The sequence below is a fragment of the Nycticebus coucang genome, chromosome 20 (genome assembly GCF_027406575.1).
Source record: "Nycticebus coucang isolate mNycCou1 chromosome 20, mNycCou1.pri, whole genome shotgun sequence".
Lineage (NCBI taxonomy): Eukaryota > Metazoa > Chordata > Mammalia > Primates > Lorisidae > Nycticebus > Nycticebus coucang.
The window spans coordinates 29,815,696-29,842,554 of record NC_069799.1 but is presented as its reverse complement, the minus strand read 5'-3'; the positions used below and the strand labels follow the sequence as shown (position 1 = coordinate 29,842,554).

The 26,859-nt window shown below is 39.4% G+C and overlaps 1 protein-coding gene across 1 annotated transcript; it reads left to right on the top strand.

Moving 5' to 3' along the window:
- The first annotated feature begins 353 nt into the window (after nt 1–353).
- Nucleotides 354–26,736, top strand: LOC128572714 (zinc finger protein 729-like). The gene is made up of 4 exons (XM_053572777.1): nt 354–526; nt 7,092–7,218; nt 8,274–8,369; nt 24,456–26,736. Exons 1-4 carry the CDS (start codon nt 524–526, stop codon nt 26,606–26,608), a joined length of 2,379 nt encoding a protein of 792 aa, XP_053428752.1. The 5' UTR covers nt 354–523; the 3' UTR covers nt 26,609–26,736.
- Nucleotides 26,737–26,859: the final 123 nt, after the last annotated feature.

Genomic DNA, 26,859 nt, shown 5'->3' with positions numbered 1-26,859 from the left:
GTTAATATGCTGTTTCCATTTGTGAAAAACATATTTGCAGTGTGTGTGCGAGCGTATGAGAGTACATATATGTATATATAAATCAAATGTATAGAAAGGATATAATTTATATTCCATGTTAAATACAAATGTTGCCCAGGGAGTACAGTCCCAGAGCAGGTATAAAGCCCTGTCCATGCAGAGCTCCAGCCTAGAAACTGTTTGCGTTCTGGCCTCATTCAGCCTCTTGTGTGGTCGTATTTCCTGTCAATCAGGACCAGAGGGGTGGGACCTTGAGGCCCTATGCAATCAGAGATGCTCCAGTAGAAACCGTCCAACCAAAATGCACAGCCAGAAAGAAGGCGGCAGCTTCCGGAACTGGCGTGGCTTTGGTCTCTTGTGCTGGGCCCTGAGCTGAGTTTCCTCTTCACTGTTGCATCTTCAGGGGGCTCTAGGTGTCTCTGCTGCAGCCTCTGCCCTCCTGTGACTTGCAGGTACTGGGACGTTTGTAGAGAGGACACCGGGATACCCCGGAAGCTGGGAAATGGTGAGTATATGGGATCCGGTGTAATGAGGGGGGAGGGCTGTGGCTGGAGAGGGAAGTGGCTGTGCGGGACCGTGCTATTTCGCTTTAGTTGGGGAGTCTAAAGACCAGACTTTGTCACTGGCACCCCTTGGTGCTCAGACTCCTCCGGGCAAAGGTTGGGTTTCGGTAGGCTCTTCTTTATTGTAAGGAAATAATTGCTTTGTAAAAACACCAAGTATAATATCTGCAAGCATCACAAACGAGGGCTTTCTTTCATAGGGAGGAGCAAACAATTTTTGAAAAAAGAGTGGGAGATGAGGACAGAATGGAGGGTGGAAAAATAATCTGCTATATAAGAAAATGTTTCACCCTGAAGTCAGCCTGTTCTTAGGAGGGGCATTAAGAGGGGTAACACCTTTAAGTCAGAATTGGCCAAAGTTCAGGATCCTGGGAGAAAGAAACTTTAGAAATATTTCATGAAGAAGCATTTTGTTGTGACTCCTGAAGAAAGAACTGTTCAGCTGATTGTTTATGAGCAATAAATGGGAATTTGCAGAGCCTGTGCCTGACCTTTTCATAGGAGAAACAGGGAATATCACCTAAATCCCAAATGGAAGGGTTGTTTCTTGCGGCCTGTTGCTCTTGAGAACACAGAGGGTGGGAAATTTCTTTATTCACATCTACTTACCAGGATGAGTTAGACACCCTTTCATCTTTCACCACTTTCCCTTGCCCTATACATGACTTTCATCTACTTTATATGAAATTGCTGAATGTAAGTAATGTGGTTTGCTGAGTCCTGTGAGTAGGTGTATTAAATGATTGTGGAGGGATTTATTTGAACTTCTGCTTTATAGGCAGTTGCTCAAAATCATCAAAGGGCCTGTGGGGCTTGCCCCTGGCATCTGCAGTGAGAGGAGTGTGGTGGGACTGAGCCTTGAACTTGTGAGATTTATGTTAACTCTGGGTGGTGTCAAAATTCAATTTTGCAGATGGAGTTTGTATTGGAATATTGATGGAATACTGTTCTGCAAACTGCATGTATTTTGCATGAGAAGTGTTGTCAGAGAAAAACATGGTAGAGGCCTGGGCTAGAGGGAGATTCTAACTGTCCCATAAAGGAAGGATGTGTTCTCCTGCACATATGCTGTCACAGCACAAACTGTGCAGTGATTCCACATCACCTCCTGGGTTGAGAAGGGACTGAGATTTTGGAAGGCAGAAGCTCTGAGATCAGATTTCTTCTTCACATTCTGCTGCCACCATGTGACGATACCCAACATTTTAAGCACATGCACACTAGGTAGTGATGTAGTCAAAGCCCATCCAGGCAATGCTCCACCATGTGGAATCCAGCTCACAGCTCCTTTACTTTTATAGTGTCCCACCAAAACCCCACACCAGTGCCCAGAAAACTCCTGATTTCTCCCCACCCCAACATCTTGTATGTGTAGCAATAACCTGGCCCTTCATTACCCAGGCTTTTGTTAATGATAATGTCATCTATCTCCATGGAACAGAAATAAGTATGAGCATATCCCAGCCTGGGCTGTTATGTCTAGCACTGGCACTCCAAAACAAGTGACTAAAGCAAAAGACACGTGGAAGTTTATTAAGACAAAGTTTGTAGACATTCCTGGAAAAAAAAAACCCCACAAATCACAAATGTATCTTTGATTGTTCAGAAGGGGCATTTGGGAACTTTGGTACTTAAATATGACAAGGCATACAGAAGGAAAAAGAACTAGAGCCATGGCGACTGAGGTAAAATGGTTACACTCTTTTGAAGCTTAGGAAATTTACATTTTGCATAGGATTATGTGAAAGTCTGAACAAAAAAAGAGAGTGAAGGAAGAATCAATTAAGTAGATGTTCCTGGATATCTAGAAGAATTGATCTTGTTTTTCTTCTATATCTGGGAAGATAAAGTTGTGGTAAACATTATTGGTATGTAATGAAGCAGATTTTAGTTTTAGGAGCTAGACTTAGCCTGCAGACAAGGAGATACATTTTTGTGTTTTTGCTTATGGGACCCCAGCAAGGAATGCCTTTATGAATGATCTTTGATGATAGCGCTTTTAGAATCCTGAGAACTTTTACCTTTCCATGAGGGTCTGGATGATATGTATTATTAGTAACAACTATTCATTTGGAAGTGGGTCTTGAATGACTCAGCCTCTGGGCTTCACCTTTGCTTTTGTCTATTTATTTATTTATTACTTTTTTTTTTTTTTGCAATTTTTGGCCAGGGCTGGGTTTGAACCCGTCACCTCTGGCATATGGAGCCGGTGCCCTACCCCTTTGAGCCACAGGCACCGCCCTCACCTTTGTTTTTGCATAAGAAGTTGTTCCTTAGATTCTTAGTTTCTTTTACAGCCTCATCCAATATTTCCATAAACTCTACAGGTTGCCCACCCCTGGGTCCATGTTAGCACTTGTTTTCTGATTATTTTCTTCCCCATAAACTCTCTTTTGGGTGCACAGTGTGGCTTAGGTTACTTCTCTGGTAACTTAACTCTTTGCCTCCGGGAATTATGCCATGAGTTTAAGAAAGTGTCCCTACAATCCTGTCTGTTGCAAGAATAAATACAAAATAGAAATACCAGACTGAGTACTCCAAGTTGAATATGAAGAGAAAGATTTTACTCTCTTCCTTTTGCTTAAAGATTTTAATTTAGAATATTTTGTGTGTAAATGTTTTCTCTGCCTCTTTGAAATATATATAAATAATTTTACCAGATAAATAGACTTTTGTCTTTTTTTAAATTCAGGACTGTGTTTCTCTAGGACCCAGGTGTTATGATTTTGAATTATAAGTAGTTGAAAAGATAGCAGCCTTTGCCAAAGTTTCTGATGTGGTGTAGGACCTGCATTTAGAAGGCACCTGGCTCCAAATCTTCCATCATGGAGACATAAACTTCCTTTCTTCTTCTGAATATTATCAACTAGCAAACACAAATGTGCTTTCCAATTACAAGGTGAATTTAAGGTGAACTACATATGAGAAATGGTGCTGTCAGGGCTTGGCACCCATAGCTCAGTGAGTAGGGCTACACTGAGGCTGGCGGGTTTGAGCCTGGCCCGGGCCTGCTAAACAACAATGACAACAGCAACAATAACAACAAAATAGCTGGGCGTTGTGGGGGGCACCTGTAGTCCCAGGTACTTGGGAGGCTGAGGCAAGAGAATCTATTGCTTAAGCCCAAGAGTTTGAGGTTGCTGTGAGCTGTGATGCTACGGCACTCTACTGAGGGCAACACAGTGAGACTCTGTCTCAAAAAAAAAAAAAAGTTGTAATGAATATTTTGTAAAGGTCCATTTACCTTCCTTTTCCCATATTGCCTATGTATGGTGACTTTAGGGAAGACTTTGAGGACAACTTGTGGATTTCTATACAAATATCTTTGTAGGGCCACAATCAGCCATTTTATCTCTGTCTTTTAGTTATCCTAATATCTTTAGACCTAAAACTGACCCAGAGACTGTGGGGCCCCAAAACTCAACTTGAATCACAGATGTACATTGAGTACACCTGAGAATTTCCACTTTCTCATTTTTCCTTTTCCCTAATTCCTATGAATGTACAGAGGGCACAGGCTGCATAACCATGTTTCCAAGAAGTTCCAAATTCTGAATCCAGGTCCTGCCTGAGACACTGCTGCCTTCTCTAGCCTCTAGAAACTCTGAGGGGCCAGCAGACAATGCCAGGTTTAAAGGTTGTGATTTTTGGTCTTCCTTGAATCAAAGGTATTTGTGTTGTTAAAAAAGTGTTGAGCAGAGGGACTCTGTGGTGTGTTTGCTTTCTCCAGCTGAGTGCTGCTCTAGTCTAGGAGGAGTAACCCCAACTTCAAGTAATACATGAAATTGTTAAGCCACTTCATAGACCCACTTAAAACCTGTGAAATCGGCAGTGCCCATAGCTCAGTGAGTCTGATGCTGGCCACATACACCAAGGCTGGCGGGTTTGAACCCGGCCTGGACTGGCTAAACAATGACAATTGCAACAACAACAACAACGGGTGTTGTGGCGGGTGCTTGTAGTCCCAGCTACTTGAGAAGCTGAGGCAGGAGAATTGCGTAAGCCCGAGAGTTTGAGGTTGCTATGAGGTGTGACGCTACAGCACTCTACCAAGGGTGACATAGTGTGTCAAAAAACAAAAAAAAAACAACAGCAACATGAGGAGATGGCAGACTAATGTTTGCAAGGACCACCTCGTGTTCCTTAGCTGAGCAAAAGGTGATGAAAGGTGAAAGGAGCTTGGGAGAACTATGTGTAGGGATTTTCTATGTGTAGGTCGCCCTGTCTTGTTGCAATGGTTTCTTGCCATCTGGCAGTCTGGCTGACATCAGCTAGACCACAACAGAAATGATGGCTAACTGCTCAGCATTTTCCTTAGTTCTGTAGTTAATGGCCCAAAAAGAAAAATGAGAAAGTAGAGATTCTCAGGTGTACTCAATGTACAGAAATTCATAAGCAAGGACATACATAGTGATTATAATAAAAAAAATGGTTACTGGCTTCAAAACAGAGTAACTTCTGGTCTTGCAGGATCACATACTTAGAGTGGCCAAGAATATCAGTCTTGTTTGTGTATTAAAGCCTGAGAGTCAATGTTTAGCTAACTGGTTCTCTGCTCAGGCTTCCTGTTAGGGTTCCATGGCCAGGTTGATGAAGTCCCATCAACAATGATTCTGCCTTCCCAAAGATTGTAATAGTCTCTGTTGTGTAATATATGTGGTTTTAATTGTCTCCATGTGATGCTTAGGTTAGGCTAGTGTCAAGCATGAGGGATTCCAGATACATTTATTTATTTATTCATTCCTTTCTTTATTTCTTTCTTTATTTTTTGAGACAGAGTCTTACTGTGTTGCCCTCAGTAGAGTGCAGTGGCGTCACAGCTCACAGCAATCTCCAACTCCTGGGCTCAAGCGATTCTCCTGCCTCCGCCTCCCAAGTAGCTGGGACTATAGGTGCCCATCACAACACCTGGCTGTTTTTTGGTTGCAGCCGTCATTGTTGTTTGGTGGGTCCGAGCTGAATTCGAACCAGCCAGCCCAGGTGTACATGCCTGGCGCCTTAGCTGCTTGAGCAACAGGTGCCGAGCCCAGGCTGATGTTTTTAAAGGCATACTGTACAGGTGCAGCTGTAATATATCCAGATAATCTCACCTGAGAAGGAAATGAAAAAGAGGAAAAGAGAAAGAAATGATTGCTTCTCAGGTAAATGTGTCCCAGGTCCAGGGCTGTGCCCACTTCTTCTTCTGCAGTGTCATGTATTTAGAACTTGCAAACCTTTGCTTCTCTACTTGTGATGTTCTTGCCTAATGAGTTTGTTTCAAATACTCTTTTGCCATATTCTTCCAATACTCAAGAGGCTCTGAAAACTTCTCCTTCCTTACCTATATAGCATAGTTTTATTTCCATTCTCTCCATCCAGGCTTCTCATGTTCCCTAATAAATTTTAACTGTAAAGTTATGTTCTACCCAAAAAAAAAAAATATATATATATACACACACACAGATATACATATGTATATTATGTATTATAATACTGAAAATGTTTTCCTTGTGCCTATTTAAAATAGGAAAATGTGGATACCTAAGATTGCCAATGTGGATAAGTCTGCATTAGATTTTAGCAAAGGGGAATACGTGCTGTTTAGGTTCCATCTGGAAGCTCCATCAGTTCTATGTAGAGTAAGATGAAGTACATGGGGCCAGGAGTAGTGGCTTATACCTGTAATCCCAGCATTCTGGGAGGCCAGGGCAGGTGGATTGCCTGAGATCAGGAGTTCGAGTCTAGTCTGTGCAACAGCAAAACCAGTCTATAAATAATCGTCGGGTGTTGTGGTGGGTGCCTATAGTCCCAGCTACTGGGGAGGCTGTGGCAAGAGAATCTCTTTATCCCAAGAATGTGAGGTTATGTCAGGTATGACAGCACAGCACTCTACATAGGATGACAAAATGAGACTGTCTCAAGAAAAAAGAAGCAAAGATGAAGTGCATGCACTTTTACAGAAGATGGCATTAACTACCTAAAGTAGTTGTTCAGTGGTTAGGGCACCGGCCACATGCACTGTGGCTGGTGGGTTGGAACCCAGCCTGAGCCTGCTAAACAAACAGCAACAAAACTGTTGGGCATTGTGAGGGGCACCTGTGGTTCCAGCTACAAGGGAGCCTGAGTCAAGAGAATGTCTTGAGTCCAAGAGTTTGAGGTTGCTGTGAGCTGTGATGCCACAGCATTCTACCGAGGGCAACATAGTGAGATTCTGTCTCAAAAAAAAAAAGAAAGAAAAGGGAGAAATATACACAGCTTATAGTGTATGATGTAAGTAAGGCACAGAAATGCACATGCCTATATTGGTGGCTTTATTTTTGCACTGTCACCTAAAAAAGCACAGTATCAACACTGGGGTTGTGGATGTTATCCCATCCTCTTTCCTTAGTGTTAGAGAGCACATGAGGGAATCTCTCTGCTGTACTTACTACATAATACCATTCAGTCATGTAAGTCAAGAAAGTTCTCACCCACTCATTTATGTAAAAGTGAAATTAAATCTTCTTCGTTTTTGTTTTTTTTCCCCAGGAACTGTTGACATTCAGAGATGTGTCTATAGAATTCTCTATGGATGAGTGGGACTGCCTGGACCCTGCTCAGCAGAATTTGTATCGGGATGTCATGTTAGAGACCTACAAACACCTGGTCTTCCTTGGTGAGGATAACTTACATACACAGTTCCTACTGTACACTAAGCATTTCATATTGCTTCTTTGTAGATGAGGTTTGTAGAATTTCTTCTTTGTGTTAATTTCAGACTGTTGTTTCTAAGGAAAACTAAAGTTCTTGGTATAGAAATGAAAAGACTTCAGATGTTTATCTTGGCAATAATCTTAGCCTTTCTTGAGCTGATACATGTCCTTCACTACATTGATGGTAACTTCAAAAATTTAGAGGCTTAGAATTGTTGCCATACCTTTAAGTCTAGTTTCTAGCACCAAGTTCTATTTCGGTAATTATGGGTAGTGGAGCATTGTAAATGATTTTTTTTTGTTGTTTTTTTTGAGACAAAGTCTCACCACATCACCCTCTGCAGAGTGTCGTGGCTTCACAGTTCGTAGCAATCTCAAACTCTGATTCTCGTGCCTCAGCCTCCCAAGTAGCTGGGACTACAGGTGCCCGCCACAACGCCTGGCTGTTTTTTTGTTGCAATTGTCATTGTTGTTTTATCTGGCTTGGGCCATGTTTCAACCTGCCAGCCTTGGTATATATGGCTGGCGCCCTACCCACAGAGCTACAGGTATTACCCCTTTCAGTGCTTTCTAAATATTCTAAAGTTTCTGTTAGAAACTCCTTTTTTTTATTTATTTATTTATTTATTTTTGAGACAGAGTCTCACTATGTCGCCCTGGGCATAGTGTTGTGGCGTCACGTCTCATAGCAACCTCAAAACTCTTGGGCTTAAGCGATTCTCCTGCCTTAGCCTCTCAAGTAGCTGGAACTACAGGTGGCCTCCCCCACCCCCCTATGCCTGGCTGTTTTTCTGTTGCAGTTACCATTATTGTTTAGCAGGGCCAGGCCCAGGTTCAAACCCACCTGCCTCGGTATATGTGGCCTGTCTCCTCCCCACTGAGTTACGCTGCCAAAACCTCTACTTTTAGATTATTCTTTTAGGATCTCTAAAATGTTGTGTTCTCTACTTTAGGAAGGTACTATATTGGTAACTGGAGAAGCCCAACAAGAGTCATATCATTTTTTCTAATAAAACAGGGCTTGTGGTCTCTAAGCCAGACCTCATCACCTATCTGGAGGAAAGCAATGAACCCTGGAAGGTGAAGACACACCAGACAGTAGTCAAGCACCCAGGTAGGTTGGAGTGAATGGAGCAGGTTACACTGCTCAAAAGTCCAAAGTTCAAGGAGAAAACCAAATAATACAATGTGATTAAGGAAGTTCAGCTTAATTGGAAATGATTTCTGAGAAGCCTTTGTTTATTTCTCTTGTTCTTACATAAGGGCACCTCTGTTATGCTTTTCATTTCTTATGTTTATTTTCTCACTGCGACAAAGTCTTACTGTGTTGCCTTCAGACTCAACATGCCATGCCTTCAGCCTAGCACAGAGCAATGTTAACCATCTTGGTTCAAGTGATTTTTCGGTCTCTGCCTCTCAGGGAGCTGAGACTACAGGTTTCTCCACGAGGCCTGACTAATGTTTTTACTGCTTTTTTAGTAGAATCAGAGTCTTTCTCTTGCTCAGGCTTGTTTCAAACTCCCAAAGTCAAGCACCTTGGCCTCTCACAGTGCTAGGTTTACATGTGTTATCCTCCATGCCTGGCCCTATTCTTCTTTTCAAATTTTTAATTTTTTTTTTTTTTTGACACAGAGTTTCACTTTCTCCTTCTGGGTAGAGTTACATTGTGTTTTAGGTCATAGCAACCTCAAACTATTGGGCTCTAGCAATTCTTTTGCCTCAGCCTCCAAAGTAGCTGGGACTAAAGGCACCCACCACAATGCTGGGCTATATATTTTTTGTTGTTTGTTGTAGTTGTCACTGTTGTTTGGCAGGCCTGGGCTGGGTTCAAACCCACCAGCCCCTGGTGTATGTGGCCATGGCCTAAAGCACTGAGCAGTGGGCACCAAGCCTCTTTTTAATTTATGGAAGCTTTAGTTTTTAGTCGTGATGTTTTCTCTAGTTTACAGTGAGAACAAAGAACTTTATGGCTTACACAGGACTGCAAAATCTGACTGGTATTTGATTGCTTTTGAGGACCTAAATATATTTGTGTATTTTTGAGGATCTCTGAAAAAAATTTTTTTTTAATTTTCTTGAATCTAGGTGTGGTGGCTCACTTCTACGGTCCTAGCACTCTTGGAGGATGAGGTGGGATGATCATTTGAGTGAAGGAATATAAGACAAGCCTGAACAAGAGTGGAATCCTTTCACTACTAAAAAAAATTAATAATGACTAAGCATTGTGGTGGTTTCCTGTAGTCACAGCTACTTGGGGTGTTGAGGGAAGAGGATTACTTGAACCTAAGAATTAAGTTTGGTGTGAGTTAGGCTGATGGTGATGGCACTTTAGCCTCGTCAATAGAATGAAACTATGCCTCAAAACAATTTTTTGTCTTCAATATTCTATTCAAAATGTGAGAGTGAGCATTTGATATTAATATTTATTTCAGGAATCTCAGGACATCTCAAGCAGATGGCATATGTCTTCTGCTTTATAGTTTTTTGATACAATGAGTGTTTCAAATAAGATACTGCAGTAAGTATAGTCAGTAAATTTTATCAGAATACTTAAGAATCTCCTCCCAACATAAGAAAATCTCATGTTATTTAACTTCAACATTTGTTTTTATATGAACTGTGATAAATAGTTTAATTTCTGTATGCTCTAATTTCTCATCTTTAATATAGTTAAAGATATCTACCCTGTACATTTATTATGTATACTATGTCTTTGGGGAGTTACAGTATTCCTGAGCATATATTAAACTCTCTCTTGTTAGGAAAGCACTCCGATAAACTTTCTTGAGACAGTGTCTCTCTCTATTACCCTGGAGTTGATTTGAGTGGCATTGTAGATCACAGCAACCTTAAACTCTTTGGTCAAGTGACCTGTCTTCTCAGCCTCCCCTGTAGGTGGGACTACAGGCACCTCCTACAGTGCCTGGCTAGTTTTTCTGTTTTTACTAGAGAAGGGGTCTTGTTCTTTCTCAGGCTAGTGTCAAATGCTTTGAGCTCAAGTGATCCACCTGCCTTGGCCTCCTAGAGTGCTAAGATTACCAGTGTGAGCCACCATGCCTATCATAAGTAACTCTTATTTTATAATTATCTCTTGCTTAGGATATGCTAATCAGGACTATATTATTCATACACACACACACACAGAAGAACTTTTTTATAAGTTGAACACTCAAGGGATGGTAAAAATCTTGTTAACATATGTAGGTGGTTAGCATAAGGACCTTGACCTAGTGTACTGATACATACATGTGTTGCATGCCCAGTCTGTGTACATTAGGTCAACGTGAGGAGGTGGTCAATGTAGGGAGGTGGTCAATATGGAGGTTCTAGTGTCTGTATATATGTATATATACACACAAATAGATATGTAAACATATACACACACACACAAAAGTGCCAAGATCCACAGGCCTATCTCCATGGTCATGAGTGTGCATCTCCCTCCAGGTCTCTGGATGGGTAGGACGCCTCCCAGATCATGGCTGGGAGAAGTTGGTGATGCCCTCATAATCACTTCAGAATTCTCAGTGGGACAAATTTATTTTTAGTGTACATTCTGAGTATGATGTAATATTTCATTGTGATTTTGCTTTGCATTTTTTTCAATAATTAAGTAATTTTGAGCACCCTTTCAAATGCTTTTTGGCCATTTATGTATGTTCTTTGAAAAATGTCAGTTCAATCCTTTGTCAAGGTTTTTTTTTTTTTTGAGACAGAGTCTCGTTTTGTCACCCTCAGTAGAGCTCCATGGCATCATAGCTAAAAGCAACGTCAAACTTCTGGGCTCAAGCAATTCTCTTGCCACAGCCTCCTAAGTAGCTGGGACTACAGGCACCCACCACAGTGTCCTGCCAGTCCAGCTATTTTTAGAGATGGGGTCTCGATCTTGCTCAGGCTGGCCTTCACCCTGTGAGCTCAGGCAATCCACCTGTCTTGGCCTCCCACAGTGCTGGGATTAGAGGCATTAGTCACTACTCCTGAACTTCCTTTGTCAGTTTTTATTTTTATTTATTTATTTATTGTTTTTGCAGTTTTTGGCCAGGGCTGGGTTTGAACCCACCACGTCCTGCATATGGGGCCAGTGCCCTACTCCTTTGAACCATAGGCACCACCCCAGTTTTTATTTATTTATTTTTATGAAATCAGAGCTGTGTACTTAATTCAATTATAAAGTACAATGTGCTGGTTTTATATACAATTTGAAATATTTTCATCAAATTGATTGGTATAGCCTTCACCGCATTTTCTTAGTTATTGTGTTAAGACATTTATATTCTACAGTTAGTAGATTTAACTTATACCCTTGTAAAATGCACCATAGTTGTGGTCCCACCAATTACCCTCCCTCCACTCAACCTACCTCCACCCCTCCTTCTCCTTTCTCCTCTTCATCTTAGGCTATATTTGAGTTGTAGCTTTCATATGGAAGTGTAGGTGCTTAGAAATTAGTTTCATGGTAGGACTGAGTACATTGGATACTTTTTCTTCCATTCTTGAGATACATTGCTAAGAAAAATATGTTCCAGCTCCATCCATGTAAACATGAAAGAGGTAATGTCTCCATCTTTTTTAGGACTGCATAATATTCCATGGTGTACCTATAGCACAATTTATTAATCCATTCATGGGTCGATGGGCACTTGGGCTTCTTCCATGACTTAGCAATTATAAATTGGGCTGCAGTAAACATTCCACTGAAAATATCTTTGTTATAAAGTGATTTTTGGTCTACTGGATATATACCTAGCAGAGGAATTGAAAGATTGAATGGTAGGTCTATTTTTAGACCCCTAAGTGATCTCCAAACATCTTTCTAAAAGGAACGTATTAGTTTGCATTCCCACCAGCAGTGCAGAAGTGTTCCCTTTTCTCCACATCCACGCCAACATCTCTGGTTTTGGGACTTTGTGATATGGGCTAATCTTACTGGAGTGAGATGATATCTCAAAGTAGTTTCAATTTGCATTTCTCTAATGATTAAGGATGATGAGCATTTTTCATGTGTCTGTATGCCATGTACCTGTCTTCTTCAGAGAAGTTTCTCTTCAAGTCCCTTGCCCTCTCTGAGATGGGATCACTTATTTGTTCTTTTTTTGCTCATATGTTTGAGTTCTCTGCGGATTCTGGTAATTAAACCTTTGTCAGAGATATAACCTGCAAATATCTTCTCCCATTCTGAGGGCTTTCTGCTTGCTTTACTTACTATGTTCTTCCTGTGCAGATTTTTAGTTTGATCAGATCCCAGTAATATATTTTTGGTGTTGCTTCAGTTGCCCAGCAGGTCCTCATAAAATATTCTCCCTGGCTGATTTCTTCAAGTGGTTTCCCTGCACTTTCTTCTAGTATTTTTGTATTTCTATGTCTTAAGTTTAAATCTTTAATGCAGTGAGAGTCAATCTTAGTTAATGATGAAAGGTGTGGGTCCAGTTTCAGTCTTCCTCAGGTCACCAGCCAGTTCACCCAAGCACCAAGTATTAAATAGGGAATCTTTTCCCCACTGAATGTTTTTAATTGGTTTATCGAGGATCAAATAATGGTAAGTAGCTGGGTTTATGCCTTGGTTCTCTATTCTGTTCCACACATCTAACTCTCTGTTTTTGTTCCAGCACCATGCTGTTTTGATCACTATCAATTTATAGTATAGTCTGAGGTCTGGTAGCACGATTCCTCTTGCTTTGTTTTTATTTCTGAATAATATCTTTGCTATTCAAGGTTTTTTCTGATCCCATATAAAATGAAGTATTATTTTTTTGAGATCTTTAAAGTATGACAATGGAGCTTTAATAAGGATTGCATTAAAATCGTATATTGCTTTGGGTAGTATGGACATTTTAAGAATGTTGCTTCTTCTCAGCCATGAGCATGGTATGTTTTTCCATTTGTTAACATCTTTAGCTATTTCTTTTCTTAGAGTTTCATAGTTCTCTTTATAGAGATCTTTCGTGTCCTTTCTTCATAAACTCCCAAATATTTGATGTTCTTTGGCACTACTCTGAAAGCAATAGAGTTTTTGGACTGTTTTTTCAGCTTGACTGTTGTTGGTATATGTAAAGGCTACAGATTTATGAGTGTTGATTTTTGTAACCTGAGACGGTGCTGTATTCCTTGATCACATCTAAGAGTTTTGTAGTAGAATCCCTGGGGTTTTCCGAATATACAATCACATATTCTGTGAAGAGTGAACATTTGATCTCCTCTGTCCCTATATGGATACCCTTGATCTCCTTTTCTTGCCTGATTGTGGTGGCTAAGACTTCTATTATATTGTTAAAAAGCAGTGGAGACAAGAGGCAACCTTGCCTGGTTCCTGATCTGAATGGAAATGACTTCAATTTAACTCCATGCAATACGATATTGGCTGTGGGTTTGCTGTAGATGGCCTCTATAGTTTAAGAAATGTCTCTTCTGTACCCATTTTCTTAAGTATTCTGATCATGAAAAGTTGCTGGATATTATCAAAAGCTGTTTCTGCATCAATTGAGAGAATCATATGGTCTTTGTTTTTTATTTTGTTTATATGATGAATTATATTTATAGATTTATGTACACTGAACCAGCCTTGAGACCCTGGGATAAAACCCACTTGGTCATGGTATATAATATGTTTGAAGTGTTGCTGGATTGTGTTTGCTAAGGTCTTGTTGAGTATTTTTGCGTCAATATTCATTAGTGATATTGGTCTGTAATTTTCTTTTCTTGTTGGGTCTTTTCCTGGTTTGGGGATCAAGGTGATTTTTGCTTCATAGAATGTGTTGGGAAGTATTCCTTCTTTTTCTATGTTTTGGACAAGGTTGAGTAATATAGGTACTAGTTCCTCTTTAAAGGTTTCGTAGAATTCTGATGTGAAGGCATCTGGTCCTGGGCTTTTCTTTTTAGGGAGGTTTTGTATAGTTGTTGCTATTTCAGAACTTGATACAGGCCTGTTCAACTTTTCCACTTCATTCTGTCTAAGTCTAGGAATGTGGCGTGCTTCCAAATAATTGGTCTTTTTCCTTCAGATTCTCATATTTCTGAGAATAGAGTTTCTTTTCATTAAGGATATTTTGAATTTCTGAGGAGTCTGTTATTTCACCATTTCTGATTGATGAAAGTAGAGATTTTACTCTTTTCTTCCTGGTTAGGTTAGCCAAAGGTTTCTCTATTTTATTGATCTTCTCAAAAAACCAACTTTTTGATTTATCTGTTGTATAATCCTTTTGTTTTCAATTTCATTTAATTCTGCTCTAATTTTAGTTATTTCTTTTCTTCTTCCGTGTTTTGGATTGGAATGTTCTTCCTTTCTAGTTGCTTGAGATGTCCCATTAAGATGTTAACTTCCTCTCTTTCCCTTCACATGAGGAAGCCTTGCAGTGCTATAAATTTCCCTGTTAGGACTGCCTTTGCAATATCCCAGAGGTTCTGGTAATTTGTGTCTTCATTATTGTTTTGTTCAAAAAAGTTGGTAATTTCCTAAATCTCATCTATGACCCAGCTATCATTCAGCATAAGGTTATTTAACTTCCATGTTTTTGTATGAGTATGCAGATTCCTATTGTTACTAAGTTCAACTTTCATTACATGATGGTCCGAGGAGATGCAAGGAATAATTTCTATTCCTTTAAATTTGCTGAGGTTATACTTGTGACCTAAGATGTGATCAATTTTGGAAGATGTTCTATGGACTGATGAGAAGATATGTATTCAGTTTTGTTAGGATGAATTATTCTGTGGATGTCTGTTAAATCTAATTGTTGAATGGTTAAGTTTAAGTCTAAAATTTTTTTGCTTAGTTTCTTATTGGAGGATCTATCCAACACTGCCAAAGGGGTGTTAAAATCTCCAACTATTACAGTGCTGGAGGAAATCAAGTTGCTTATGTCTGTTAGAGTCTGTCTTATACATTGAGGCACGTTGTGGTTGGGTGCATAAATGTTAATAATTGGAATCTCATCATGTTGACTGTTACCCTTAACAAATATGAGGTGACCATCCTTAACTTATTTTTGTTGGTTTAAAGCCTATGGTTTCTGAGAATAAAATTTGCAGCACCTGCTTTTTTCTGATTTCCATTTGCTTAAATTATACCTGAGCATCCTTTCACCCTGAGTCTATATTTATCTTTTAAGGTCAGATGAGATTCTTGTATGCAGGAGATATCTGTCTTGAGTTTTTTATCCAGTTGGCCATCCTGTGCCTCTTTAGGGATAATTTAAGCCATTCACTTTAATTGAGAATATTGATAAGCCTGGTAGTATTTTGGGTATCGAGTTTCTTGAAAGTGCAGTGGACAGTTTTAATGTTTTCACCACTGTGGAATTTGATCAAAATTTTCTGAGTGTGTTTACTTTGGTGGTAGAGGATTGTGCTCGTCATTATGGAGGATAGGTCTGAGAATATCCTGGAGAGCTGGTTTAGTTACGGCAAATTTCTTCAATATGTTAAGGTCATTAAAGTATTTGATTTCTCCATCACAAATAAAACCCAGTTTAGCTGGATACAGGATCCTAGGTTGAAAATTGTTTGTTTTAGGAGGTTAAAGGTCGATGACCATCCTCTTCTAGCTTGAAAGGTTTCGGCAGAGAAATCTGCAGTTATTGTAATATTCTTCCCCTTGTAGGTTATGGTTTTCTTACGTCTGACTGCTTTCATAATTTTCTCCTTCATATTAACTTTGGTGAAGTTAATTATAATGTGTCTGGGAGATGGTTTATTTGGTTTGAGTCGTGCTGGGGTTCTGAAACTGCTATCTGAATTTTGGCATCTTTTGCCGTGTTTGGGAAGTTCTCCTCCATTATCTCTTGGGTAGAGCATCTGGGCCTTTCAAAGCAACCTCGTGGCCTTCCAGAATTCCTATAAGGCAAATATTAGTTTCCTTCAAATTATCCTAGAGCTCTCTGAGAGAATGATCCATTTTTGCTCTCCACTTCTCTTTCTCTTTTAGCTTTTGGGAGCATTCAAAGCTTTATCTTCAATGTGTGAAATCCTTTCTTCTGCCTGTTCCATTCTGTTACTGAGGGATTCCTCTGTATTTCTCAGATCTTTTCTCAGGTTCTTGCCTCATTGTGTCAAAATCTTGGTGATTTTGTCTTTAAATTCATTGAATTTTTGAAACAACTTTTGAAATGCTCCTTGAATTTATAATTCAACCTTTACCTCCATTCTGCTAATCTTACTTGCAGTCCAAATTGTGAATTCAATTTCTGACATCTCAGCCATTTGTTTATGAATGGGATCTTCTGGTGTGTCCGCCTTTTCTTTCCTTGTGGGGGTTGATCTACTCTGATTATTCATGTTGCTGGAGTTTTTCCTCTGATTCCGTCCATGATTATTTTTCACCGTTTGGCTAGATGAGCAGATAAGGTGAAGTTGGGTAGTGGGAACCTGGTATAGTGATTAATCAGCCCTTTGCTCAAGAGCTGGGACTGGTGACTCCAGCTTTTCCCCTATAGCTTTGCAAAGGACCTGTACAATACTACAGCCTGAGACACTGGGGACTTGCTTGGTGTGGTGAGGCTAAGTGGCTTTGTCTTGTTTTCAGCTGGTCTCTGTCCAATCCTAGTGAATCAGTAGCTCTGAGTTGAAGTCTCAGCTGTAGAGAAATACCAGCAGTTAAGACACCCTGCCCCCCATGGGCAACAACTGGATAAGGAAAATCAAACCTTCCCACAACAACACAACCAGGGTACCACCTTGGATGGTCCTCAGGTGACTGGCCCAGGTCAAGTGTTCCAAATCATTTGTTCCAGTCAATGCCCAGTCTCCAGTGGGAGAGGTCAAAAGGTCTCTAGCAACTAGATAGCAGAGGTCTGCTGTCAGCTTGAGTATGACTCACTCCAGTGATCCGTGGAGTCAGAAGGGTCCACCCAGCAAATGAATTAGTCTGGGAAGGTTGATACCTCTTTCCCCACCTTGCACCTCTGTCACACCCAGTCATGGGTAACCCTACAGGGCTGTGACCCAGTTCCCTCCAATGAGCAGATGCTCAAGGGGTTTGTGCCTGCTTGAGTCACTGGGAGATCTATGTCTCCTTGGCCAGGCCGCTGCACTCTGTCACCATCTAGCACAGGGAGCTGAAGCCTAACAACCTTGGGTGCTTAATGGAAGCTGGGGAGTTTGACTCAGTTCCAGCCTCACCCCAGATTGATGTTGCTGCCACTTACATTCTTACAGAATTTGTGTTTCTGTCCTGGCTATATTCCCCTGTGTGCCAGGCACTATTGAGTTCACAGAAACTGCGACTCAGCCCCGCCCTGTGCTGCTTCTGTGCCAGTTGTCTCAGAGCTAGGGTCTCAGTCACCACTGCACTCTGTGTTGGGACGGACGTGGTTAGAGCTCACAAATGGCTCTCAGTTCTTGCCCCTCCCTGGGCTGGTTTTCTGCCACTCCTACTTTGGTCCCAGCTATGCTCCCCTGGGGGCGGTTGCATCTCAATAAAGTAGCGATTCTTATTCAGTTCCACCCTGGGAGCATGCCGTCTCAGCCCATGCTTATTGTAGTCTCCATCCCCACAGCACCCCACCCACGCAGGTACCTCCTCTGGCATACCCTTTGCTCTATCCCAGATAGATAGATGGAGCCTTTGTTTCTATCCCAGATCTGCTCTGCCAGTGGCTGCCACCAGAGTAGATGCCCTGCTCCCTCTGGTTGCAAAGAGAGGAGGGACTCGTCTCTCCAAAATATTCCCAGGGGCGTGAGCCCTATTATTTGCACTGCTGCTGCTGCTGCACTGTGCTCGGGGCACTGCTTCTCCCTCTCCCACATGGCTCCCTCGCTCCACAGTCCCAGCTCCACACCCATGCCACAGAACCAGCACAGACCTGCAACAGCCCAAGCCCTGTCCACACCTCTGAAAAATACCCAAGAACCTGGATTCCACGGGGGACAGGCTTCTAGATCTCGGGGTAATTGTGGAGGGTAGTGCTGGGAGTTCAGAATTGTGAGTGGAGTCTTATGTTCAGTTTTATGCCTGGTGGGAGAGTGCCCTGGCACACTAATGGGTCCTCTCTGGGGAAGGAGTTCCAATTTTTAGAGGGTCTCTCCTGTGGGATAAAATATGGGGAGATCTAAATTCTCCTTGCTTGTTTGTAGAAATTATACTGTGAGCCATTCTCATGGGGGAGGGGACTCCCATCTGCTTGGCAATGGATTTTGTACCTATTATTTGTTTCCTTGGGGTCACAGCTCACCGCAGCAGGGGTGATGTGTGCTCGTCAACCTCCTCTCTTGGCTCAGCTCCAAGAGAGCTAAACTTGCTAAACTTCTCCTTTAACTCTACTTCTGGACGGGCGCCTCTGTTGAAAGCTGGCTCCAGTTGGCCATCTTGCCCCCTTCCCCTGTCAATTTTTATATCAAGGTATTCATTATTTGCTGTTGTGTTTTAGTAGTTGTTTATATACGTATATATTCTGAGTATTATCTCCTATTATACATCTGATTTACAAATATTTTCACTTATTTCTAAGGTGAGCTTTTGACTCTATTGAACTTTTTCTTTGATATGTGGAAATGTGGGAATTTCATGAAATCTCACTTGTTTTTTTTTTTTTTTTTTTTTTTTGAAAGTCTCACTACATCACCCTCTGTAGCATGTTGTGGCGGCACAGATCAGAGCAACCTCAAACTCTTGGGCTTAAGTGATTCTCTAGCCTCAGCCTCCCAAGTAGCTGGGACTATGGGTGCCTGCCACAATGGACAGCTATTTTTTGTTGTAGTTGTTATTGTTGTTTAGCAGGCCTGCCAGATTTGAACCTGCCAGCCCTAACTGCTAAAGAACTGGCACCAAGCCTGTTCTGTTTTTTTATTGTCATATCAAAAACAATAGTGCCAAGAGCGCCACCCCTTCTAACAGTTTTATTAGTTATATTTCTTCTGTTATACGTATTTAATCTATTTAAAATTTTTGTAAGTGATGCAAGATATAAGTGGAAGTCTATTTTGTTATGTAAATATGCAGTTTTCCACATTGTTTTCTTTTCTGTTCTTTTCTTTTTTTAATTTTCTTTTCTTTTTTTTTTTTTGGTAGAGTCTCACTTTGTCACCCCCAGTCAAGTGCCCTGGCTCACAGCAACATCATACTCTTGGGTGAGTCAATTGCCTCAGCCTCCCAAGTAGCTGGCAATATAGGTACCCACCACTACCCCTGGCTATTTTTAGAGATGGGGGTCTCACTCTAGCTCAGGCTGGTCTGGAACCTGTGAGCTGAGGCAATCTTCCCACCTCAGCTTCCTAAAGTGTTGGGATTACAGGTGTGAGTCACCATACCTGTCCTTACATTGTTTCTTGAAGGAACTCTTCTCCATTGTGTGTTCATGACCACATTTTCAAATATTGTATGTCATATATATAAGAATTTATCTGTGGTCACCCTATAATTTTCCATCATGTAACTTACCTGTCTTTGTGCCAGTACCAAATTGGTTCTATTTTTGTAGCTTTGTAACATATTTTGAAATCTTTACATATGTTGTGTTTTGTTTTTTTCTTTTTAAATTTGTTTACTAATTATATGACTGTCTATTTATTTTTGCTTTTCTTGAGACAGAGTCTTACTTGGTTAACCTCCTTAGTGTTCTCTGGCTCACAGCAACCTCAGACTCTTGGGCTCAAGTGATTCTCTTGCCTCAGCCTCCCAAGTAGCTGGGACTACAGACAACCACCGCAAAGCCCACCTCTTTTTTAGAGAGGATATCTCACTCTTGCTGAGGCTCCTCTCAAACTCTCCTGAGCTCAAAAAATCCACTTGCTTCATCTTTCAAGAGTGGTAGGATTATAGCCTTAAGCCACCATGGTGAGCCATATTTTGCTACTTTTGACTAGAGAGTTCTGTCATGTTTGTTATTTCTGAGTAATACACGATGTTCAAGTTGTCTGTTTTTTTGTTATTCTTTTTGTAATTTTTCAATTGATTATTGAAAATGGTATCTTAGGTAAGGGTGTATGGCACACTTCCTGGGTGTGAGAGACAACTATAAGTGCAACTTTAGCTAACAAATGCAAACATGTAACCTAATTGTTTTTACCCTCTTATTAATCTGAAATTTATAAAAAGGGAAAAAAGTCGAGCAATAAATTAAACATGACCATGTTGCTGTTTATTCTTTTACTTCTGTCATGATTTATTTCATATATTTGGAAGCACTGATGTTATATATATGTTTTAGTTTATTGCATTAAATAGGTTTTCTATCTTCTGTTATCACTTTTCTCAAGATATATATTATAATATACCTAAATGAGATGAGGGTCTCACTTTTACAAGATGTATAATATAATATAACTAAATGAGGGTTGTGAATATATATAGATATTGAGGATTCTGAGTAAAGAGACCTCTTTTATTACCACATTTTTCTCCTGGTTGTTTAGGCCACAAGTGTATATTGTCTTATAGAATTATATCTATTCCATCAACTTTTAGTTACTATTTGCTTGGTGTATGGATTTTTTGTCTTTTTACTTTTAACCTATTTTAGTCTTTAAATCTAAAGGAGTCTTCTCTAGGCCTAATATTGTAGAAACTCATTTATTGTAAGTCTTTTCAGCCATATCATATTTTTAGATTAATGAGTTAATTACATTAAATATAAATGAGTTAAATTTACTGTTACTTTATTTCTTCTAGGTATGTTATCCTCATTTCTTTTCTTGCTACCTTCATTTCTGTTTCATTGATTTTTGTAATTAGTCTGATTTCCTTCTCATTTTACTTTACATGAATTGTATATTTTCTTTCTGAACACCTTGAAGAATGGAAATTATAAAGAGTTCTTAAAGACCTACAATATAATTCAGTCTCATATCAAGCTAAATTCAATTGAATGCAAAAATTATAATTATATTCCTTAGTTTGATATTCTATATATACACACACACACATATATATTTTTTTCTTTCTTTTTTTTTTGTCACAGAGTCTCACTCTATATCCTTGCCTAGAGTGCTCTGGCCTTATTATAGCTCTCAGCAACCTCACACTCTTACACTCAAGAGATTCTCTTGCTGGGGTGGCGCCTGTGGCTCAGTGAGTAGGGTGTCGGCCTCATATATCAAGGGTGGAGGGGTCGACCTGGCCCCAGCCAAACTGCAACAAAAAAAATCTGGGTGTTGTGGTGGGCACCTGTAGTTCCCACAGCTACTCAGGAGGCTATGGCAAGAGAATTGCATAAGCCCAAGAGCTGGAGGGTAACAAAGTGAGACATTGTCTGTAAAAAAAAAAAAAAAAAGAGATCCTCTTGCTTCAGCCTCTCTAATAGATGGAACTACAAGCATCCACCACAATGCCTGGCTAGGTCTTGTGTTTGTTTGTTTCGTTTTGTTTTGTTTCTTGAGTCATAGTTTCACTACTTTGCCCTAGATAGAGTGCTATGGCATCGCAGCTCACAGCAACCTCAAACTCTTGGGCTTAAGCGATTTTCTTGTCTCAGCTTCCCAAGTAGCTGTGAGTATAGGCGCCTACCACAACGCCTGGCTAATTTTTGGTTGCAGTTGTCATTTTTGTTTGGCAGGCCTGGGCTGGGTTCACACCCACCAGATCCGGTGTATGTGGCTACCGCTGTAAAAATACAGAATTTTATATAAGTGTACTTAATTATTTTGTTTAGATTTAGTTAATTTTTAGCTAATTTAGCATTGTTCTCTAGCATAATTTCATTTTCAATGAGAGGGTCTTTCTTTGGCATTTCTTGTTTGGCAGTTTTTAGCAATCATTTATCTTGATAAATGTTTATTTTTTTCTTCATTTTTAAGGAAAGTTATAGGAATATAGTATCGTATCATAAATTTCAATGAATATAATATAGTATGGTATACTATATGCTGGATATAGTATATTCATTTTGAAATTTTTGTTCTTTCAGCACTTTCACTATATCATCCAACTTTTTTTGATACAGAAGGTGTGTGTTGATCAATCCACTAGTAATCTCATAGGAGCATTCTTAGAAATGACGCATCTATTTCCTTTTGTGGCTTTCAAGATTCTCTTGTGTGTCTTTTTTTTTTTTTATTTTTTGTTTATTTTTTTTAATAGAGACAGGTTTCACTTTATGGCCCTCGGTAGAGTGCCATGGCGTCACAGCTCACAACAACCTCCAACTCCTGGGCTTAGGTGATTCTCTTGCCTAAGCCTCCCAAGTAGCTGGGACCACAGGCGCCCACCACAACACCCAGCTATTTTTTTGTTGCAGTTCAGCTGGGGCCAGGCTTGAACCTACCACCCTCAGTAGATGGGGCTGTTGCCCTACCTACTGAGCCACAGGCAACACCTCTCTTGTGTGTCTTTCAAATCTTTGATCTTCATGTGTCTTTTTTTCTGGCTCTCTTTGTGTTTCTCCTAACTGAAGTGTGGTGAGCTTCTTGATATTCTGTATCTTTTTTCTTAACTTCAAAAATTTCTCAATCTTTTCCACTGTGTTCTTCAACTTCAGAATATTTGTTTTTTTAAGACTTTTATTTCTTTTTGTGTGTTTTTGTTTTTAATTTTACTGTCAATTGTGTTAGTTTGAAGTTTTTATAATTTTCTTTTTTTTCTATTTATTTATTTATTTTTATTGAGACAGAGTCTCACTTTGTGTCCCTGGGTAGAGTGCTGTGGCATCATAGCTCATAGCAACCTCCAACTCTTGGGCTTAAGTGATTGTCATGCCTCAGTCTCCCAAGTAGCTGGGACTATAGTCGCCCATCACAATGCCCTGCATTTTTTGTGGAGATGGGAGGCTCAGTCTGGCTCAGGCTGGTCTTGAACCTCTGAACTCAGGGCAATCTACCCACCTTGGCCTCCCAGAATGCTGGAATTACAGGCAGTGAGCCACCACGCCTGGCCTAAATGTTTTATTTCTTGTTGATATGTTCATTTTTGTGATTTTACTTAGTTGTTTGTATCATTCCTATTTCACGTTTACCATCCTTAAGATAAAATTCTTAGGTAATTTAGACATGTCTATTTTTTATGCTTGATTCCATATTATTTATTTTGTTTCGGTTATGTTACCTTAATTTTTGTACATGATGTAATCTTTCACTGATGTTTGAGGATCATCAATGGTACCTCTCAGAAAACCTATGATATGGATTTATCTTACACTATTCTGACACAAATTGTACTGAAGACTTGAGGAACTTCATATACATTCTGAAAGTGTTTTGCCTTTGGAATTGTGTGGATATTTTCTAGCTGAAGCATTTTTCCTGCATTTCTTCCTAGGAGCTTTTAATTGCTTGCTAGACTTGAATCTGTCTTTTGTATTGGAGTCTCTCTGGTGCTGTAACTATATTTTACCTTTTGTTTCACCATCTTTATTCTGTTTCAAAAACTATAGTACCATTTCCTTCAGCACTCTCACTCATGGGAGACATAACATATCTTTAGAAAAGCCCTGAAAAAACAGTAGAAGTAATGAAGGTGTCACTATTTTTCTTTTGAGAAAAAAGTTTACTTTCATACGCACCATGCTGTTTTCAGATTGGGGAATGTCTGTGGTCCTTAAGTAGAACAAACTTTCCTTATTTTCTATTTATATAAATTAATTTATATATTATATATAAATGTAAATATAAATTATAATGTTATTTATATTTATATTTAATTTTATATTTAAAATTTATTTATAAAAAATTTAAATAAATTTATATTTAAATATTTTATATTTATATAAATTAATTTATATAAAATTGTATAAAGAATTTATAGTTATATATTTCTGAGACAGTTTCTGTCACCCTGGATAGAGTGCTGTGGTATCTACTTAGTTAACAGCAACTACTATTACCTGGGCTCAAGTGATAACTCTTGCCTCAGCTTCCTGAGTTGCTGGGACTGCAAGTGTCTGCCACATTCCCAACTAATTTTTTCTATCTTGGGTACAGACAGGATTTCACGCTGGCTCAGAATGCTGTCCAGTGCCTATGTTCAAGTGATCCACCCACTCAAACTCCCAGAGTGCTAGGTTTACAAAAACAAGGCACTGCACCTGGCCTGTATATGCCTCTTCACATTGTGCTCAGCTGGTGGGCTGGAAATTCTTAGTTGGATTTTATAATTCCCAAAATGCAGTATATATTTCTTACCTATATGTGTCTCAAAACTTACTCGGACATATGTACTGTACTAAGCCTTCTTGCTACTGTGCTTTGCATAATTTTACAGAAAAAATTAATAATATACATTTATTCAATTGTGATGAGAACTCAGTGGCATAATTTTGTATTTTTAAATTTCTTTCAGTTACATCTAATCATTCTACCCTGGACAATTCACAAGTGCTGGGCGCAAACATTTTATTACCAAAGATAATGCTGAGAAGATACGAAAATGATGGCCCTAAGAGTTTAAACTCAATAAAATCCTGGGATCGAATATATGAGTGTAAGCAGCAGAAAGTATGTTATGATGGTCTGGATGAATGTTTAACCACTATGCATGGTAAAATCTCCAAATGCAGTAAACGTTTCCAAGTTGTGAGAAAATTATCAAGTCTAAATAGACATAAGATGATACATACCGGGGAGAAAACTTTTGAGTGTAAAAAACATGGGAAAGCCTTAAACCTATGCTCAAACTTTGGAAAACATAAGATAAGTCATTTTGTAGAAAAGCAGTACAAATATAAAGAATGTTGCAAAGTCTTTAAATCTTGCTCAAGCTTGTCTAAGCACAGGGGACTTCATAGTGGACAGAAAATTTACCATTGTGAAAATGATGACAAGTATCTTAGCCTCAGCTCAAAATATTCTAACCATAAGACAATTTATAAGGGAGAGAAACATTACAAATGTGAAGAATGTGGCAAAGCCTTTAACCATTACTCAGTCCTTTCTGTACATAAAAGAATTCATTCTGGAGAGAAACCCTACAAATGTGAAGTATGTCACAAAGCCTTTAGGCATTACTCAACACTTTCTGTACATAAAAGAATTCATTCTGGGGAGAAACCATACAAATGTGATGGGTGTGGAAAAGCCTTTAAGCAGTCCTCAAACCTTTATGTACATAAAAGAATTCATTCTGGAGAGAAACCATACAAATGTCGAGAATGTGGCAAATCCTTTAAGGATTACTCAACATTTTCTGTACATAAAAGAATTCATTCTGGAGAGAAACCATACAAATGTCAACAATGTGGCAAAGCCTTTAACCACTACTCAACCCTTTCTGTACATGAAAGAATTCATTCTGGGGAGAAACCATACAAATGTCAAGAATGTAGAAAAGCCTTTAACCAGTACTCACACCTTACTAGACATAAAAGAATTCATTCTGGGGAGAAACCATACAAATGTCAAGAATGTGGAAAAGCCTTTAATGATAACTCAACTCTTTCTGTACATCAAAGAATTCATTCTGGAGAAAAGCCCTACAAATGTGACGAATGTGGCAAATTGTTTACCCAATCCTCAAACCTTTCTGGACATAAAAGAATTCATTCTGGAGAGAAACCCTTCCAATGTGAAGAATGTGGCAAAGCCTTTAACCGATACTCAGCCCTTTCTGTACATGGAAGAATTCATTCTGAGGAGAAGCTCTACAAATGTGAAGAATGTGGCAAAGCCTTTAGGGATTACTCAACCCTTACTGTACATGAAAGAATTCATTCTGGGGAGAAACCATACAAATGTCAAGAATGTGGAAAAGCCTTTAACCAGTCCTCACACCTTTCTCGACATAAAAAAATTCATTCTGGGGAGAAACCATACAAATGTCAAGAATGTGGCAAATCCTTTAATCGATACTCAACCCTTTCTGAACATCAAATAATTCATTCTGGAGAGAAACCCTACAAATGTGACATATGTAGCAAAGCCTATAGCCATTACTCAACCCTTTTTGTACATAAAAGAATTCATTCTGGGGAGAAACCATACAAATGTGACAAATGTGGAAAAGCCTTCATCCAGTCCTCGAGCCTTTCTGTACATAAAAGAATTCATTCTGGAGAGAAACCATATAAATGTCAAGAATGTGGAAAAGCCTTTAACCATTCCTCTTGCCTTTCTGTACATAAAAGAATTCATTCTGGGGAGAAACCATACAAATGTCAAGAATGTGGAAAAGCCTTTAACCAGTCATCTTGCCTTTCTGTACATAAAAGAATTCATTCTGGAGAGAAACCATACAAATGTCAAGAATGTGGCAAATCCTTTAAGGATTACTCAACCCTTTTTGTACATAAAAGAATTCATTCTGGGGAGAAACCCTACAAATGTGAAGAATGTGGCAAAGCTTTTAACCAGTACTCAAACCTTACTGTACATAAAAGAATTCATTCTGGAGAGAAACCCTACAAATGTGAAGAATGTGGCAAAGCTTTTATCCATTACTCAACCCTTTCTGTACATGAAAGAATTCATTCTCGGGAAAAACCATATAAATGTCAATAATGTGAAAAAGCCTTTAACCAGTACTCAGCCCTTTCTGTGCATAATAGAATTCATTCTAGAGAGAAATCTTATGAATGTCAACAATATGGCAAGTCCTTTAAGCAGTACTCAAATCTTTCTAAACAGAAATATTCATTCTGGAGGAAACTTATAAATATGAATAGTGTGCCAAACCCTTTAACTGAGGTTGAAACCGGCCTGTCCATAAAAAAGGAATCATACAACATAGACATCCTACAAATACGAAGAAT